Source organism: Myotis brandtii, unplaced genomic scaffold (genome assembly GCF_000412655.1).
Source record: "Myotis brandtii unplaced genomic scaffold, ASM41265v1 scaffold668, whole genome shotgun sequence".
Taxonomy (NCBI): Eukaryota; Metazoa; Chordata; class Mammalia; order Chiroptera; family Vespertilionidae; genus Myotis; species Myotis brandtii.
In genome coordinates, this window is record NW_005370597.1 from 3,396,827 (window position 1) to 3,417,270 (window position 20,444).

At 48.8% G+C, this 20,444-nt stretch overlaps 1 protein-coding gene across 18 annotated transcripts in view; it reads left to right on the forward strand.

The window, feature by feature from the left end:
* LOC102248091 (protocadherin gamma-C4) overlaps window positions 1-20,444 on the forward strand; it is a 162,808-nt gene that overhangs the window by 125,774 nt on the left and 16,590 nt on the right. Inside the window, exon 1 of one of the 18 annotated variants that reach the window (XM_014529031.1) lies at window positions 2,505-7,516. The exons of 11 other annotated variants lie outside the window; for them this stretch is intronic. In XM_014529031.1, coding sequence (XP_014384517.1) covers window positions 5,087-7,516 — 2,430 coding nt within the window. In that variant the 5' untranslated portion in view covers window positions 2,505-5,086. Of the gene's footprint in view, window positions 1-2,504; window positions 7,517-12,412; window positions 15,316-16,796; window positions 19,424-19,507; window positions 19,787-20,444 lie in introns of those variants that run through there. 6 more of the 18 variants (XM_014529042.1, XM_014529029.1, XM_014529043.1 and 3 more) reach the window with 6 other exon arrangements.

Here is a 20,444-nt window from a genome sequence, read left to right on the forward strand (position 1 = left end):
AAGTCCTTTGGTTGATCTCTCCCCCTTACCCCCACCCTCCCCTACCTTCCCTCTGAGGTTTGACGGTCTGATCGATGCTTCTCTGTCTCTGGATCTGTTCTTGTTCAAAATATTTTTATAAGATAATTTTTTCTTGTCCTAAGGGTAGATAAAATGGAGATCTTAAAAAACTTATTCTTGCCCTGACCGGTTTGGCTCAGTGGATGGAGCATCGGCCTGCGGACTGAAGGGTCCCAGGTTCTCATCAATGTTTCTAACTCTCTATCCCTCTCCCTTCCTCTCTGTAAAAAATCAATAAAATATATTTTAAAAAACTTATTCTTAATATTCGTAGATCATCTTTTAAAATCCTAATATATAAAAAAATTCACACACATAAACTTCAGATAAATATTAAGGCTAAACCATTCAGCTTCTTCACCAAACCCTTGAATCTCTCGCCTGTCTAAATTGTGATATATGTTTGATTGATCTATTGGTTATCTGTTTTTATGCCATTTCTCCTAAAATGATCCCTTAATTTGACCTTAGGATGTTCCTTAAATAGGCAAATTAGATTATGTTGAAAGATTATTAGATGATATTTAGGATTTTAAGGGGATAATACATATATTTTTCCTAAAATGCAGTAATTTAAGAGTATCATGAGTAGGCTTTTCTGATATGACTGACCCTCTGGGATCAATATTAGGTAATATTTGTGGAGAGCGTCCTCTGTGCTAGGCAAGGCCAGCGTCATGGGCATATGAACTGTGCAGTCACACTGGCCCCATTCTTAGAAGAGCCCTGCACTTGGGTTAATGCTCTATTGTCACCATCTTGAAATTATTAATTATTAAACAAGGAGCCCATTTTCATTTTTGCATTAATCCCACAAATTAGGTAGCCACCCCTGGTACCAAGCACTATGTTTACCAAGGAGAGTATATCATTTAACTTACATTTTTTTTGAAAGATCCCTCAGATTTCTGCATGTGAAATAGAATTTAGGGAAAACAAAAGAGGAAATAAGACCAGAGAGAAAGCTATGACAGTATTTAAGTTGGTTTTGACTCATGAAGTGGCTGTAGAGAAAGAGAGTAATTGATATATTCAAATATATTTTGGAGGTAGTAAGCATTGGCATGAACTAGTAATGATGGAACTAGTGATGGGGATATGGGAAAAGACGTTAAGAATGACTTAGGAATTTTTGACTGGGCTAGCAGGGCCCCTTATTAGACGAAAAAGGTTCAAGAAAGAACAGGTTTGAGGGTGTAGTTAAGAATTGGGTTGGACATTATGCTAAGCAAAAGAAGCCAGATTCAGAAGACTATATATTTTATAACTCAATTTTTATGAAACTTCCAGAAAAGGCAACACTACATAGAAAGTAATTAAGTGGCTGCCTGAGGCTGGGAGATTGACTGCAGACAGGCATAAGGAAACTTTTGGGGGTGATAGCAGTATCCTAAAACTGGATGTGGTGTTGGTTGCATAGCTGTATACATTTACCAGAAATCACTGATTGTCTAGGTGACCTCTATGGTAAGTATAAAGCTGTTAAAAGATTAAAATAAAAGATTAAGATGCCTGTGGTTATGTCAAAGAGTACTATTATTATTCCCATTTTACAGATCAAGAAAATAAAAGAGAAGTTAAAAATAAAACCTTCATGGTTACATAGCTACTAAGTGTAATATCCAGTATTGGAACTCGAGTCTTCTGGACACCAAAGCCTCGCTCTTGATCACTTTAATACATTGACTTTCTATTTAAAAGTTACATTATGTTTGTGCATCTCCATTGATTAGAGGCTCTCTTAAATCCTAAGACAAAGAGGACAGAAGCTAGAGACCGGAAAATTGTATTGGTCCTATACACTGGTGCTTCCATTTCCCCTGGATATAGGTGACACAGCAAGCTATGCCATCTTTATTTATCTCCAGTGAGTTATATTAGCACACCTCACTGGTTCTTTGGCAAACTATGTTTTCTCTTTCAAATTATTATGCTAAGAAATAGTTTTATTAGGCCATCTGGTAGCTTAAAAGAGTAGCTGTATCTTCCAAAAATGTTTATAGATGCACATAAATAAATATATATATATATATATATATATATATATATATATATCAATATATATATATATATATATATATATATATATATATATATATATATATATATATATATATATATATATATATATATATATATATATGCTATGCCATTAGCATGATGATTGCCATATTAATAAGCATTAAGTATAAGGAAATGTTGGTCAAAGAGTACAAAGTTTCAGTTATAAGATGAATAAGTTCTGGGAATCTAATGTATAGTATGGTAACTATAGTTAACAGTACTATATTATATACTTGAAATTTGCTGAGAGAATAGATCTTAAATGTTCTTAACACATACACACAATGGTAACTAGGTGAGGTGACGAATGTGTTAACTATATTATAAGCATTTCATTATATATACATATATTAAATCATCACTCATATACTTTAAATTCATACAATTTTATTTGTCAATTATACTTCAATAAAGCTAGGAGGGGGAAGCATTAAGTGCCCACTGTATTAGACACCAGGGATACAAGTGATCATCAAAACAGGCATGGTCTCTGCCCTCCTGCAGCTTTAAAAATTATTTTTTTTAGCTGAAGAGGTAGACATTATGCTAAAACAAAAAATAATTACAAAAATTTTAATTGTGCTAGATTCAACAAAGGAAAATATAAGGTGCTCTGACAGAGCGTAACAAAGGATCCTGGTTTTAAATGGGTCTAAGGGACAACCTCTGTTAGGAAATAACATTTAAACTGAGACCTGGAAGATTTGTAGAAATTAACAAAGCAAAGGGAGGGAAGGGAAAGAAGCTTTCTTAGGCGAGGAATAGTCTGTGTGAAGGCTCTGGGGGCACTAAAGAGCTTGGCTGATGCCCACACTGAAAGCAGAGCTGGAAATATCAAGAGAAGAAGACATGAAACTTGGATACTATACGAAGGATTTGGTATTTTATTTCAAGACCAGTGAGATGCTACTGAGGATTTTTGAGTTGAAGACTCATGATCCAATTAAAATGTTAAGATCATTCTGGCTACTGTGAAGAATAGATCCAAGAGAGTTCTGCTGGCTTATGAAGAGGTCTCAGGAAAACTATGGGCCTTATGAATGGGAAAACAACTTCAACCTTTTAAACTAGTTTTGAAAAGACATGTTATCAATAGATAGTGAATGGAAAAAAATGACTGATAAATCAGTTTATCTCTGAATAACCCACTAGATCAGTGCTTCTCAAACTTTAATGTGCACTCATATCACCCAGGTAGTTTGTTAAATTCAAATTCCGGTTCTGTAGGTCTGAAGTGGGGCGTTTCTGCATTTCTAAGAAACTCCCAGGTGATGCCTATGCCATTGGTCCTTGACTCACACTTTGAGTAGCAAGTGACTGGACTATATTCTAAATTCTTAATATATTCTATAGAATATACTCTATCTTTTAATGCCTCTCAGACTTCTGTGGTCTAGCCAATTGTCAAGCTTGAGTATTCAAAAATGGGGGTTTTAAGAGGTGAATTAAAGTATTCAGGACATAGAGAAACAGGTCAAATATGGCCTTTCATCTCTTCAATAGATATTCTATATATACTTATTTCCTATCTACCTATCTAACCTGCCTGCCTACCTCTCTGCCTCAAGGTTCAGTTACACTTCAGCAAGAACTTTGTGCAATCAAAGTAATGTCCTAGACAGTTATACAGAAATGGTATGTGAGGCTCTAAAATGTTACCTCTAATGGGGTGATTTGCATCATAAATTGAAGCTGACTCTGTGCCAGTCGTTTTGCCTGCCTCATTCATTTAGTAGATAGGAACTCAGGAACCCTTAGAGGGTAATTTATTGTCCAAAGATATACGGTACAACTCAGCTCTGACTTATTCATACCTGACTCTCTTATTCATTATCCTAATCGTTGCTATTTTGTTTGTTTAGTAACTACAATCTTAAATATGGAAAAGTCGAGGCTCTTTATTCTGTGGGTAGAGGCTTTGTATTTCTCTAAAGACCTTGTGAAGCTTTGTAACCATATCACAATCATTTTATAAATGTCTCAAGTGGTAAATAAGTCTGCCCCTTCTTTGGGGGGAGAGGTGTTATCCTTTATTAGCAATGAACTTCTCTTTGTGGCATACAAACCCAAGTTCTTGGGAAACACATTTATCAAGTAAAGGGAAATGTTTGAGATTATGCTCCATGATTGGGGTTATGCTCATTGGGAAAAACGGTAGGAAATTTCACATTGTTCTTAGGAAATGAGAGCTAAACAATATCCAGTTTTAAAAGAAATCTGCTTTGAGTTTTTAAATTCCATAAAACCGAGTTAAACCAACTGAAAGTAGTAGGTCCTGTGTTGCTTTACTGAGGAAGTGACAGGGAATTCTAAAGTCTCATTTGGTAACAGATAAAACTGCAATTATTAGCATCTCCATAGAAATGCTAAATTACTCCTTACTAATAGAGTCCGGCTAAATAGGTTTCACTCGACCTCCAACAAACCAATTTTTTGTTGTTGTTGTTTGGTTTGATCTCCCCCGCCCACTCCCCCTTGTTGCGATTAAAGACAGCCATTAAAACGTTTAATAGACCTGGGTTTGGCTTGAAGACTTGCAGAAGGGCCAGCTTCATCGCCCTGCAATCGGCTTTCCAGGCTAAGTTAGGTTTCCGATGTACGGATGCTGCCAAGGCGCTTTGGCCGTAAACGTTGGAAGTGAGCCAAAGGAAAGTGAAGTTCCTGGCGCTAAGCGCTCGTCCCGCTCCGAGCGCCCCGCGCTAGCGCATTCTTCGTGCAGTTATTGGCTGGGACTCTGCGTGCCGCTGTCGGCCAATGAAGACGCTGGAGATCTGGCCCGGGCCCGTCCCCTCTCGGCGCCCCGGGATGAGGCAGAGACTGAACAGCCGACGAGCAAATCAAAGGCATCTAGAAAGCCATGTCAGACTCGGCGCCCAGCGCTCAAGCGCTAACCCGCTGAAAGTTTCTCAGCGAAAACGCCAGGGCGATCTGGACCCCGCGAAGAGAACTGCCCTTGAGTGAGATGGTCCCAGCGGCCTGGAGGAGCGGACTGGTAAGCACCGGGAGAGTGGTGGGAGTTTTGCTTCTGCTTGGTGCCTTGCGCGGGGCTTCCGCCGTCATTCGCTATGAGATCCTGGAGGAAAGAGAGAAGGGTTTTGCGGTGGGCAACGTGGTCACGGACCTTGGCCTGGATCTCGGCAGCCTGTCCGCTCGCAGGCTCCGGGTGGTGTCCGGAGCGAGCCGAAGATTCTTTGAGGTGAACCGGGAGACCGGAGAGCTGTTCGTGAACGACCGCCTGGATCGAGAGGAGCTGTGTGGGACGCTGCCCTCCTGCACCGTCACTCTGGAGTTGGTGGTGGACACTCCGCTTGAGCTGTTCAGTGCGGAAGTGGTGATCCAGGATATCAACGACAACAATCCCGCGTTCCCTACCCGGGAAATGAAATTGGAGATTAGCGAGGCGGTGGCGCCGGGCACGCGCTTTCCGCTGGAGAGCGCGCACGACCCCGATGTCGGAAGCAACTCTCTACAAACCTACGAGCTGAGCCGGAACGAGTACTTTGCGCTTCGAGTGCAGACGCGGGAGGACAGCACCAAGTACGCGGAGCTGGTGCTGGAGCGCGCCCTGGACCGGGAGCGAGAGCCCAGTCTCCAGCTGGTGCTCACGGCGTTGGACGGGGGAAGCCCGGCCCGCTCCGCCAGCCTCCCCATTCGCATCGCCGTGCTGGACGCGAATGACAACGCGCCCTCCTTCAACCAGTCCCTGTACCGGGCGCGCGTCCTGGAGGACGCACCCCCGGGGACTCGCGTGGTGCAAGTGCGTGCCACCGATCTGGATGAAGGCCCCAACGGCGAGATCGTGTATTCCTTCGGCAGCCACAACCGCGCCGGCGTGCGGGAACTGTTCTCCTTAGACCTGGTAACCGGGGTGCTGACCGTCAAGGGTCGGCTGGACTTCGAAGACACGAAACTCCACGAGATTTACATCCAGGCCAAAGACAAGGGCGCCAATCCCGAGGGGACACATTGCAAAGTCTTGGTCGAGGTGGTGGACGTGAATGACAATGCCCCCGAGATCACCGTCACTTCCGTGTACAGCCCCGTCCCCGAGGACGCGCCTCTGGGGACTGTCATCGCCTTGCTCAGCGTGACGGACCTGGATGCCGGGGACAATGGGCTGGTGACTTGCGAGATCCCGCCAGGGCTCCCCTTCAGCCTTACTTCTTCCCTCAAGAATTACTTTACTTTGAAAACCAGCGCAGCCCTGGACCGGGAGACGGTGCCCGAGTACAACCTCAGCATCACGGCTCGAGATGCCGGAGCCCCTTCCCTCTCAGCCCTGACCACGGTCCGGGTGCAAGTGTCCGACATCAACGACAACCCTCCCCAGTCGTCTCAGTCTTCCTATGACGTCTACGTGGAGGAAAACAACCTCCCCGGGGTTCCCATCCTGAACCTCAGCGTCTGGGACCCCGACGCCCCCCAGAACGCGCGCCTTTCCTTCCTTCTCTTGGAGCCAGGAGCGGACGCCGGGCTCGTGGGTCGCTTTTTCACGATACATCGCGACAGTGGCGTGGTGTCCACCTTAGTGGCCCTGGACCATGAGGATCGGCGGGAGTTCGAATTCACAGCTCAGGTCAGCGACGGGGGCACCCCTGCCCTGACCACCAACATCAGCGTGAACGTCTTTGTCACTGACCGCAATGACAACGCCCCCCAGGTCCTGTACCCCCGGCCTGGCCGCAGCTCCGTGGAGGTGCTGTCCCGAGGTACCGCGGCTGGCCACGTGGTCACTCGGGTGGTAGGCTGGGACCCGGATGCCGGCTACAACGCCTGGCTCTCCTACAGCCTCTTGGGAGCCCCCAACCAGAGCCTGTTTGCCGTGGGCCTTCACACAGGGCAAGTCAGCACGGCCCGCCCCGTCCAGGACACAGACCTGCCCAGGCAAACTCTCACGGTCTTGATCAAAGACAGCGGGGAGCCCTCGCTGTCGGCCACCGCCACCCTGACTGTGTCTGTCACCGAGGAATCTCCGGAAGCCCGGGCGGAGTTCCCCTCTGGCTCGGCCCCGGGGGAGCAGAATAAAAATCTCACCTTTTATCTGCTCCTCTCTCTAATCCTGGTCTCCGTGGGGTTCGCAGTCACGGTGTTGGGAGTGATAATATTCAAAGTTTACAAGTGGAAACAGTCCAGGGACTTATACCGAGCCCCCGTGAGCTCCCTGTACCGCACGCCAGGGCCCTCTCTGCACGCGGACGCCGTGCGGGGAGGCCTGGTGCCGCCGCACCTTTACCATCAGGTGTACCTCACCTCTGACTCCCGCCGCAGCGACCCGCTGCTGAAGAAACCCGGGGCTGCCAGCCCTCTAGCCAGCTGCCAGAACACGCTGCGGAGCTGCGATCCAGTGTTCTATAGGCAGGTGTTGGGTGCAGAGAGCTCCCCTCCCGGACAGGTAAGGGTTAGCAAGTCATCCTGGACCAATATTCACGCTTTTTGATTCCTGCACCTGTGTTCAGGAAGGCATGGAGCCATTCTGGGCTTTTGTTTCTAGTGCTGAAGGTGTTTTCCTAATGATGCATCCACATTTTCACCTGGCCCTTCCTAGATCAAGCGTTGTCTTTGCAAAGGGAATGGCCTGGCCAGAGTGTGGTTTGTGGTCACTCACAGTGTGGAGTTAATTGACTCACCTGTGGACCCAACTCACACCCTCAGCACTTGCTTGCCATAACAACTAACCAATCTTGCTAAATATAACCCAAGATCTCAGCACTCAGAGTTTAGCTTGGTGTCATTTGCACTGGGAACAAGCTAGTGTATACCTCTAACCAGTGGCGGCTGCTAGGAATATAAAAATTACCTCATTTTGCCATCTTTCAAGTGATTGCCACGTCTGCATTACAGCTAATAGTTTGCTGGTAATTTTCCTCTGCCTACACAGATCCTGTCTCATTCTTAGATAATTTTCTATGAAAGTAATAAAATTCTAGGCATCCTTTACATTTTATTTCAAGCACACTCCTAGAAATGATGTGCACATTACTTATAAACTATATGTGTTATAATAGTGATCCATGTGCATTATAGAAATTTTGGAAAATAGAGAAATTCATAAAGAAAAATTAAAACTACCTGTAATCCCCAAATCCAAGGGTGACAGCCATCTATAATAATCTATAATAATAAAAGCATAATATGCTAATTAGACCAGACGTCCTTCCGGACATCCTTCCAGACGAGCTTTTGGATGAAGCCTGGGCTGTGAGGGAAGCCTGGGTCCCAGGTGTCTGCCAGTGGCTAGAGGGAAGCCCGGGTCCCCGGTGCCGGAGGGAAGCCGGTGCTGGCAGCCGGGGGAAGGAAGGCCTACTCTTGCATGAATTTCGTGCATTGGACCTCTAGTTAATTATAAAAGTAAAAGTAATCATTTACTTTGAAAAGAAATCCAGACAATCCAAGACACCATAAAGTACAAAATTAAAGGTTCTCTATATCCCCCTGTAATTCCCTATCCTTCCAGCACTATTTTTCTTAGATATACACATAATGTGAATGGTAGGTAAATTCATATCCTGAGGAAGGCAACGCTTTCATTTATTCAGGATGATGTGTAGATGACTGTAAGGCATTTGTCTTGGAGTGAAACTTACACTTCCAATGGTGCGAGAGCCACAATTTTGTTACTAATAAGTGTATAATTGCTATCAACCTCGGATCTGGCAGTTAGACAAATGAGGCTCCACCACTTACCAACTAGGAGTCCTTGGCCAAGTTAATCTTTGTAAGCCTGTTTCTCATATGCAAAAAGGAAATAGCAAGGGTCTTATAAGATTAGTGCATGCTAGAATGTATGCACACTGCCTGGTGTATTGTGTTAACAAATTCTTAGCTATTGATTACTTTTATTAGTTCTTGACCCACCCCAAATCTTTTTAAAAAAATATTTTTAATGTTTTATTTATTGATTTGAGAGAGAGGAAGTGAGAGAAAAACATCCATTTGTTGTTCCACTTATTTATGCATTCATGGGTGATTCTTATATGTGCCCTGACCCTGAATCAAACCCCAAACCGTGGCTTATTGGGATGATGCTTTAACCAACTGAGCTACCTGGCCAGGGCACCCACCCCAAATCTTAAGTACACCTTGGAAATGAGCAAATTTGAAGATAGCCAAAATGACAAAGTAGATGCATATATAGGAAGGCTAAGCAATGATGAAAGCCAGAGAGAAGCAGCTGCTATTCTTCCAGTCACACTGGAAAACAACTGGCACTTTCCCTAGGACAATATTCTCAAACTTGGTTGCACACTAGAATTACCTGGGGACCTTTAAAAAATCTGAAGCCCAGGCCACATCCCAGACCAATCAAAACACGATCTCTGGGGGTGGGACATAGGATCAGTATGTTTTAAAGATCCCTAACAGGCCAATGACATTCCAATGTGCATAAAAGTTTGAAAACCACGGCCCTAGAACCTGCCAGTCTATCAAGTAGCATATTTATGAAGCAAAGTGTTATTCTGGTGTTTATAGAACCAGAAGCCAGCCTTACTGGGCCAGGTATAACTTTAAAAAAGTATGTGATGTTATTTCCCAAGTTTAAAGTATTACATAGAATAGCTCCAGAAGAGCATTGTAGGGAAGACATAAGATGATATTTTAATCATCTAAAGAGACAGTCTTCCTAAACCACTAGCAACCAGGCAACTAATCTTTAAAAATCTAGAGCTGAGCAATGGGTATGGAATCTCTTCTGAAAATGACAAAAATGTTCTATAATTAGAATGTGGTGATGATGGCATTGTTTTAGTATATGTGAATATACCAAAAAAAACAATAAATTGTACACTTTAGATGGATGAACTGCATAGTATGCGAATTATAGCTCAACAAAGCTGTTTTAAAAATCTAGAGTTGGGAGATTCACATACCTGGCATAAAAAAGGTCAAGTCACAGATATGTAGCATTAAGGCTTTGTAATGCCCCAATTCTAGTAATACAGACTGTATGCATGTTTGTTTTGGTGTGGACTTGAAATATAAAGGATTGAGACCTATAAGGGGTCTAGTTCTTGGATATTAAAAGTACCACTAAAGGTCCAGTTTATGGTTATAGAGATGAAAAAATCATTTAAGATGTTATAAAATGAGGCTTTATTTCTTTCCAGACAAACCAGGGGTAGTAGTGTGTTTGTGTGTGGGGGGGAAATCCTAGTTCTGCACATACTAGTTATTTAACTTTAGATGAGTCTCTTAACCTTTCTGAACTCCAGTGTCCTCATCTATAAAATAAAGATAATACATCCTTTCAAATTGTTGAGATTGAAAACTTAGGCATATAAAGTGTCTGTACTCAACATAAAGTACTCATATAAAGCACAAGTACTCATAAATATTTGTTAAACTAATAACTGGTAATATCAGTAATTCACCATTTATTAAGCATCCCTTGTGCCAGATACTGTAAAAGGTGAAAAGATACAGCTATGCCGCAAGCATGTCAAACTCGGCTGGCCACGAGTTTGACATGCTTGTGCTACACAGAGTACCATAGGAGACAGACATGCCAAAAAATGATATACAAGAAGTAATGGGAGCAGAGGGAAAGAAACACCAAAGCCAATCTGGAAGACTTCATAGAGGTGGTGATGGTTGAGCTGAGAACTAAAGATTGAGTAGTAATTTGTTAAATTGTAAAGGGGAAAGATAGAGGATCTTGCAGAAAATTCCATGCTGAGGAATAATGATATTACATTATTGCTGAACTTTAAAGCATGTTTTTAAAATAGACAGTCTTTGCAAGAGATAAAGTGAAGCAAGTAGGCAGAAATTAGATCATGAATTACCTTTAGGCCAGGCCAAGGAGTTTTTTATTTTATTCTGTATCAGTGATAGTCATTGCAGAATTTTGAACTTACATATGTATGATGTCATCAGGAGTTTGTTTGTTTGTTTGTTTGTTTGTTTGTTTTAGAGGGATTGTTCTAGCAGCCATTAGTGAGATGGATTGGGGATATTGATACTGGAAACAAAGAGAACAGTTAGAAGGCTATTGTGATACTTGAGGAAAAGATTGGTAAATGCTTGAACCATTGCAGTAGCAGAATAAATGGAGGGAGGTATCATAGTAAAATCATCAAGACTTGTTGATTGACATCATATAGGTAGTCAGTGAAAGGAATGAGTCAAGGATGACCATACCTGTTCCAACTGAGGGAGCTGGGTGGATGAGGTGTCATTCACTGAAGAGAATCCTGGCATAAACACCTAGTGGGTTAGCCTGATTTACACCTCCATCATTCCCAGGAGAAGAGGTTCAGGTGTTTTTGTAAAAGAACATAGAAAGTGGACCCCCCCCCCTTTGAGACCAGAATGTTGGTTGCTGGCATCACCATAGGCAGAGGATATTCCTGAGGATCAAGGGTTTGGAAAAATATAGGGAGGATAAGAAGCCCAGGTTTTGCCACTGGTTTTGGCATCCACCGGTAACCTAGGTGAGGATTCAAATGAGTTCAGAAATATGTCCAGATCAGGCTGAAATTTTGTCTTTGTGCTCTGGTGTGTTTGTCACTCAGGTTATAGTTTGCAGGTAACTGCAGTGTGAAATGAGCTGTTTCTTCATTTGTGCAAGGTGGTCGCCAGGCTCCTGGGAGGGTCTGGATCAGGGTCAGGGTGGAGTGACATCAAGTCTCCAGCTCCAAGGGTCCCCTTGGGGCTAAGTGAAAAGCTTGCTCTTTTGAAACAGCCTCTGTTGGTAATTAACAACATAGCAGGCATACCATGGTGTCAAATAAAGGGGATTTGTAGGCACAGTGCTGTTGGTAGCTTGATCTCAATCGTTCACGGGGAGCTATTAAATCTGTGAACATCAGCTTTCTGCCAGGTAGTGAGATCTAACCCTTAGCACCTCCCAGACACAACTGATTCTTTACTGGTTTGGAACATCTCCCTTTCCTGGCTTCCTCTACTCTGCTTCATCTCCTCCCATACTGTCCTTGAAATGAATGAATGGTAATTTAGTATATCACTAGCAAGCGTCTGAATAAAAGAGTTTTGGTTTCCGCTGCGCCTCCTGGTACAGCAAAAAATGTGTACTGCATAAATTTAATTGGCTACATTAATGTGTAAGCCTTTTCTGCAAAGAGGTGGCTACGTTTCTGAATAATCGGAGAGAGGCTGAGTTCTGTGTACACGGCAGTGCTTCTAATTAGCTGTTGCTCTGATACAACTGGACTGAGCGGAAGCTACTCATTTAGAATATTGGTGGGTGACAACACTGGCTTGAACAAAGTGACCAGTCTCCAATGGCTACTCCTCTCAGGGCTGCAGGTTGCTAGGGCTCTGGCTGTTTTCCCCGCGGAAAGGGGGCGGGGAAAATTGGTGTGTTCGAGAAAAAAAGCACGACACGTACTAGTATCTGTTGTGTGCCTCTCCATAGAGGTAATAATAACCCGTGGAAAGAAATGCTGTTGAGCGGGAGAAAGGTGAAAAGATGGGTGTTTTTTGTTTTGGGGTGTGTGTCTGCTTTTTCTCCAATGCTGCGACGCATTAACCCTGCCGCTATTGGGATGTTCTCTGCTCAGCCTATTGGCTGAGCCCAGGAGCCGCTGTCCGCCAATCGCGTGGTGGGAGGCAGACAAATCTACCCCGCCACCAGCAAAAAACGGCGCGTAACCCTTGCGGCGCCGGCCGAGCCGCGCCAGAACTGGCGCGGGCAAAGGGAGATAGGTGTCTCCAGCTGCTGTGGCTGTTTGGGGCGGGTCGGCTTCTTTGGCTTCTCAGGACCAGGTAGAGAGCGAGCTGGCGGCAGCAATGCTCCGCGAGGTGAGAAGCTGGGTAGACATCTGCCCGGGGGCTACCCTTTTGTTCCTCTGTTGCTACCTGGGTTACGTTTGTGGGCAGATCCGCTACCCGGTCCCAGAGGAGTCCCAGGAGGGGACTTTTGTAGGAAATGTCGCCCAAGATTTCCTGCTGGATACAGAGAGTCTGTCAGCCCGAAGGCTGCAGGTCGCTGGAGAGGTGAACCAAAGACACTTCCGTGTGGATTTGGACAGCGGAGCCCTGCTCATCAAGAACCCAATTGATCGAGAGGCACTGTGTGGGCTCAGTGCCAACTGCATCGTGCCCCTGGAGTTTGTAACCGAAGGGCCTTTGGAAATGTACCGAGCGGAGGTAGAAATCGTGGATGTGAATGATCACGCCCCCCGATTTCCTCGGCAGCAGCTGGACTTGGAAATTGGGGAGGCGGCTCCTCCAGGGCAGCGTTTCCCCTTGGAAAAGGCTCAGGATGCAGATGTGGGGAGCAACTCCATCAGCAGCTATAGACTGAGCTCCAATGAACACTTTGCGCTGGATGTAAAGAAGCGCAGCGACGGCAGCCTGGTCCCAGAGCTGCTCCTGGAGAAGCCTCTGGATCGGGAGAAGCAATCGGACTACCGCCTGGTGCTGACTGCCGTGGATGGAGGTAACCCTCCCAGATCCGGCACCGCGGAGCTCCGGGTGTCGGTGCTGGACGTGAACGACAACGCCCCAGCCTTCCAGCAATCCAGCTACAGGATTAGCGTGCTGGAGAGTGCGCCGGCCGGCATGCTGCTCATCCAGCTCAACGCCTCCGACCCGGACCTGGGTCCCAGTGGTAATGTCACCTTTTCTTTCAGTGGTCACACCCCTGACCGCGTGAGAAACCTCTTTAGCCTGCACCCCACGACTGGAAAGCTTACCCTCCAGGGGCCCCTAGACTTTGAGAATGAGAATTACTATGAATTTGATGTTCGGGCTCGTGATGGGGGTTCTCCGGCCATGGAGCAACATTGCAGCCTTCGAGTGGATCTCCTGGATGTAAATGACAACGCCCCCCACATCACGGTGACCTCAGAGCTCGGGACTCTCCCAGAGAGCGCGGAACCTGGCACTGTGGTGGCACTGATCAGTGTGCAGGACCCCGACTCCGGGTCCAATGGAGATGTGAGCCTCCGTATTCCTGACCACTTGCCATTTGCCCTCAAGTCAGCCTTCAGGAACCAGTTCTCCCTGGTGACTGCTGGGCCCTTGGACAGAGAGGCCAAATCCAGCTATGACATCATGGTCACTGCTTCTGATGCTGGGAGCCCTCCTCTGAGCACCCAAAGGACTATCTTCCTCAATATTTCAGATGTGAATGATAACCCACCTTCTTTCTTCCAGAGGTCACATGAGGTGTTTGTTCCTGAGAACAATCGCCCAGGGGACCTGCTTTGCTCCCTCGCAGCCTCTGATCCAGACTCTGGCTTGAATTCGCTCATCTCCTACTCTCTCCTAGAGCCCAGAAATCGAGACGTGTCGGCTTCCTCCTTCATCTCCCTGAACCCCCAGACAGGAGCTGTTCATGCTACTCGATCCTTTGACTATGAGCAAACACAGACACTGCAGTTTGAGGTGCAGGCCCGGGATCGGGGCAACCCACCCCTTAGTAGCACTGTGACAGTTCGTCTATTCGTGCTGGACCTCAATGACAATGCGCCAGCTGTGCTCCGCCCTAGGGCCCGGCCTGGTTCCTTATGTCCCCAAGCACTGCCTCCATCCGTTGGTGCTGGTCACCTAGTCACAAAGGTGACTGCTGTGGACTTGGATTCAGGTTACAATGCTTGGGTTTCCTATCAGCTCCTGGAGGCCCCAGATCCCAGCCTGTTTGCGGTCTCTCGTTATGCTGGGGAGGTGCGGACAGCTGTTCCCATTCCAGCTGATCTCCCACCACAGAAGCTGGTCATTGTGGTAAAGGATAGTGGTACCCCACCGCTCTCTACCTCCGTTACTCTCCTAGTGTCCTTGGAGGAAGATGCTCATCCGGTTGTCCCTGACCTTCGAGAATCTTCAGCTCCAAGGGAAGGAGAATCCCGCCTGACCCTCTACTTGGCTGTATCACTAGTGGCAATTTGCTTTGTCTCCTTTGGCTCATTCGTGGCTCTGCTCTCTAAATGTCTTCGTGGGGCTGCCTGCGGAGCGACCTGCTTTCCTGCTGGCACCTGTGCATGTCTCACCCGCTCTCGAAGGAGGGAGGGGCTTCCTCCTTCCAATGGGATCCTCCGAATCCAGCTAGGGTCAGATGATCCTATCAAGTTTGTTGATGTGGGTGGTCACTCTCATGGCTGTACACCCTTGGCTTCTGCACCCACTCGGAGCGATAGCTTCATGATGGTGAAGTCGCCCAGTGCACCTATGGCAGGGGAGCCTGTTCGCCCAAGCTGCCCACCCTCTGATCTTCTCTATGGGCTGGAGGTGAGATCTTTGCAGGCTCAGTCAATGCTTGAGGGTTATTCCGACCCAGGCATGTGGTTGGGCCGTGTACCAGAGAGTATTGGCCTCTCTGTAAGAGCCCGTAGTGATGTCACCATTTTTGTGAGTGGTAACTGTGTGGTAGATTCTGTGCTTTAGAAGTGTTTTGTGAATTAACCGGGGAGTTGTCGAAGGTTAATACTTGGGTTTGGGTTATGACCTTATCTGAGAGTAGGAAATGAAAGTAAATGATCAAGAGCCAGGGAAGCATGCTGCAAGAATGTGGGAGCATAGAAAACTATGAAACACAAGGGTAGGGAACACTGGACCATCACCTAAACCCAGGTGGCTGCGTTCTCTACTCTTCCGGAATGAAGGGGCCAGATTCTGGCCTACCTTAACTCTAGATTACCATTCCCCAATGGATTGAGGGAAACATACCTTTGCCTCACAGTATCAAGTACTCCCTAACCCACTGTGAAGGGAAGTTCCTGCTTGGAATCTAGAAGACAGCACAAAGAGGAAAGAATCAAGGGAGTAGAGGCATCTTCAGGACTCCCAATCAAGTCCCCACTGGGATTTGAGCTAGATGCAGTAGACTGGGGCAGAGGAGCATTACCTCTCTGGGGGAAAAGGCAAAGAGTGAAATCACTTAATGTCAGAAATCTGGTTTACAGATGAGGCATGCATAGAGATAGCTATTCTGAGGGTCTCTAAGTAGAGTACTTCTGAATTGGTGAAGCCATAAAGCCTGGAGGCCATGCCTAGTTTCTAGTCACCCTTCTGGTGACCTGAATCGGTCCCAGAAATATTTCCCCTACCATAAGCTGTGATGCTCACTCTATAGCTCAAGTCTGGATCTCAGGAAAGCTGAGTGCTATAGTCATCAGCTGACATTGAGATTCCTTAAAGCATTGCTGGAAAGTCAGAGCTAGACTCTACATGATCCTAACAAATCTCTCTTCTCATGTCAGCAGTGGTTAGCAGGATGGGGGTGGGAGGGCGAACACATGGGCTTTGCCTCCCCCATAAGGACAAACTTTTGTTGGTTCAAGCAAGTAGTGGAAGCTTCTGAAATCATGCAGGAAGTTGCTGGGACAGAACACTGAGAAGTTTTGTACCACTTTGTCTTTCCTGTTGAGCACCATCTGAGCTGTCAAATTTTGCTGCCAAGGGGGCTAAATCAACCTGCAGCACGAAATAAGTGGGGAAGTAGGAGGCTTCTGTGACACAGATTTGCAGCCTGTTCTTAAGGTTTCCAGGACTGAGGAGACTTCATAATTGGTTGAGAGCAGACAGACTTTTTGGCCAATCAGACTAAGAGCTGAGGTGGGGGATCTGCTCTTCTTGCCCGCCTCTCCTCCCCCAGCTCCCCAGCTCCACTCAGATTTAATTCCCCCTTCCCCCCCCCCCCCCCCCCCCCCCCCCCCCCCCCCCCCCCCCCCCCCCCCCCCCCCCCCCCCCCCCCCCCCCCCCCCCCCCCGCCATTCGGTGACTAAGAGGAACTGCTGCAGGCAGACAAACCTCAGAGCAGTTTTTAAGAGGCTGGAAGGAGACACAAGAGATTTCAGCTGCTACATTCCAAGCCCTGGGTCTACCTTGGAGACAGGACAGCACAAAGTCAGTGTCCAGGAGGGACTTCTGGGTCATGGGGCCCAAGATAACCCCACAGCTCGCTGGGAAATGGCAAGTGCTGTGCATGTTGTCCTTGTGCTGCTGGGGCTGGGTGTCTGGGCAGCTTCGTTACTCAGTGGTGGAGGAGTCTGAGCCGGGGACTCTGGTGGGAAATGTTGCTCAGGATCTAGGCTTAAAGGTGACAGATCTGATGAGCCGTGGACTGCGGTTGGGCTCTGAGGAAAAGGGGCACTATTTTTCCCTGAGCTTGATGAGTGGTGGTCTGGCAGTAAATCAAAAGATTGACCGAGAGAGCCTGTGTGGAGCCAGTACCAGCTGCCTGTTGCCAGTCCAGGTGGTGACCGAACACCCACTGGAACTAATCCGTGTAGAGGTAGAGATCCTGGATCTCAATGACAACTCTCCTAGCTTTGCCAGCCCTGAGCGAGAGATACGCATCTCAGAATCAGCTGCACTGGGGGCACGATTCCCACTAGATAGTGCCCAGGATCCAGATGTGGGCACCAATACTGTGAGCTTCTACACTCTGAGCCCCAACAACCACTTCTCTCTGAATGTGAAGACCCTAAAAGATGGGAAGCTGTTCCCAGAGCTGGTGCTAGAGCAGCAGCTGGACCGTGAAGCTCAGGCAAAACATCAGTTGGTGCTCACTGCTGTGGATGGGGGTGTCCCAGCCCGCTCAGGGACCGCCCTTATCTCTATCACTGTGCTGGACATCAACGATAATGCTCCGACCTTCCAGTCCTCAGTTCTTCGTGTGGGACTCGCAGAGAATGCACCCATGGGTACACTGCTGCTCCGCCTCAATGCCACTGATCCGGACGAAGGCACCAATGGCCAACTAGACTATTCTTTTGGAGACCATACATCTGAGGCAGTGCGGAATCTCTTTGGCCTAGATCCTAGCAGTGGAGCAATCCATGTGTTGGGTCCCATAGACTTTGAGGAGTCAAGTTTCTATGAAATTCATGCAAGGGCCCGTGATCAGGGACAGCCAGCCATGGAAGGCCACTGTGTGATTCAGGTGGATGTGGGGGATGCCAATGACAATGCCCCAGAGGTACTACTGGCCTCTTTGGTCAACCCAGTCCTGGAGAGCACACCAGTGGGCACAGTAGTGGGATTGTTTAATGTGCGGGACAGAGACTCGGGGAGGAACGGTGAAGTGAGCCTTGATATCTCTCCAGACCTGCCTTTTCAGATTAAGCCCTCTGAGAACCACTACTCACTGCTAACCAGCCAGCCCTTGGACCGTGAGGCCACATCCCACTATATCATTGAGCTGCTGGCCAGTGACGCAGGCTCACCTCCCCTGCACGCACATCTCACCATCAGGCTCAACATTTCTGATGTTAATGACAATGCCCCCTACTTCACCCAGCAGCTCTATACTGCTTACATCCCGGAAAACCGGCCTCCGGGCTCCCTTCTCTGCACTGTGGCTGCCTCCGATCCAGACACCGGGGACAACGCCCGGCTCACCTACTCCATCATAGGGAATCAGATCCAGGGAGCCCCAGCCTCCTCCTTCGTCTATGTCAACCCCCAGGATGGGCGGGTCTTTGCCCAACGCACCTTTGACTACGAATTGCTGCAGATGATGCAGATCGCGGTGGGGGTGCGAGACTCTGGCTCTCCCCCGCTGCATGCCAACACCTCTCTGCATGTGTTTGTCCTGGACCAGAATGATAATGCCCCGGCTGTGCTGCACCCAAGACCCGGCTGGGAACTCCCAGCCCCCCAGCGTCTCCCTCGCTCGGCGCCTCCTGGCTCCTTGGTCACCAAGGTGACAGCTGTGGATGCGGATGCAGGCCACAATGCATGGCTCTCTTATTCGCTGTTGCCACAGTCCACAGCCCCAGGACTGTTCCTGGTGTCGGCACACACCGGTGAGGTGCGCACAGCCCGGGCCTTGCTGGAGGAGGACTCTGACACCCAGCAGGTGGTGGTCCTGGTGAGGGACAACGGTGACCCTGCCCTCTCCTCCACGGCCACAGTGCTCCTGGTTCTGGAGGATGAGGACCCTGAGGAAATGCCCAAATCCAGCGACTTCTTCACACACCCTCCTGAGCGGTCAGACCTCACCCTTTACCTCATTGTGGCCCTCGCAGCCGTCAGTCTGTTATCCTTGGTCACCTTCACCTTTCTGTCAGCTAAGTGCCTCCGGGGACAGGCAGATGGGGAGGGGGGCGGGGGCGGGTGTTGCAAGCGCCAGGACTCGCCCTCCCGGGAGGACTACTACAAGCAGTCCAGCCCCAACCTGCAGGTGAGCTCGGATGGCACGCTCAAGTACATGGAGGTGACCCTGCGGCCCGCGGACTCGCAGAGCCACTGCTACAGGACGTGCTTTTCACCAGCCTCGGACGGCAGTGACTTCACTTTTCTAAGGCCCCTCGGCGTCCAGCAGCCCTCAGCCCTGGCGCTGGAACCCGACGCCTTCCGGTCCCGCTCTAACTCGCTGCGGGAGCCGAGCCAGGTGAGGGGCTCAGCGCGATCCCCAGCTGCCCGGCCAGATCTTAGGGGCTTTGAACCTGCACCCACCCCGCTCACACGCGGGGGCGGGTGTTGCAAGCGCCAGGACTCGCCCTCCCGGGAGGACTACTACAAGCAGTCCAGCCCCAACCTGCAGGTGAGCTCGGATGGCACGCTCAAGTACATGGAGGTGACCCTGCGGCCCGCGGACTCGCAGAGCCACTGCTACAGGACGTGCTTTTCACCAGCCTCGGACGGCAGTGACTTCACTTTTCTAAGGCCCCTCGGCGTCCAGCAGCCCTCAGCCCTGGCGCTGGAACCCGACGCCTTCCGGTCCCGCTCTAACTCGCTGCGGGAGCCGAGCCAGGTGAGGGGCTCAGCGCGATCCCCAGCTGCCCGGCCAGATCTTAGGGGCTTTGAACCTGCACCCACCCCGCTCACACGGGCTCGCTTGCTAGCTGCTGGCGGCGTCTCACCCGATTGTGGGGACCATTTGGACTGGTTGCGCGGGGCGAGAGGTGCGGCCAAACAGGGATGCGGCTCTGAGCCCCGGGAGGTGTGGGGCGATTGCGTCCCAGGGTGATAGGACCGCCCCCCCCCCCAACTCCGAAAAGGCTGGGGCCCGGCGACCTTGCCAGCGATTTCCGCGGGGGCCGGGGGTCCAGCGTGGAGGCAGTCACAGACCCACGCCCACAGCCAGCCGCCTAAGTTTCCTCTTAAGTTTCTCCCAACTCCCGGGATCTGGGACTTCGTTGTTATTCTCAACCCTCCGTATTCCCCCGTCCAAACACGCATCTGTGGACAGGCAGGGGCGAGTGCGCAGGGTTCCCGCCACTCACGCCCTCGCACTGGGGCTGGGACTCGCGCCGCCTGCACTACCAGCTGCGGGTCACACCACAGGCTGAGCCCCTCACAGCTTCCCTCCGTCCCGCTACCTCCGAGGTACTCACGGCTGACTGCGCACCCTGGTGACAGTCCCAGGTCATGCCGGACCCGGTCGCCTCCGGGTGGGCTGGGGCGTCCAG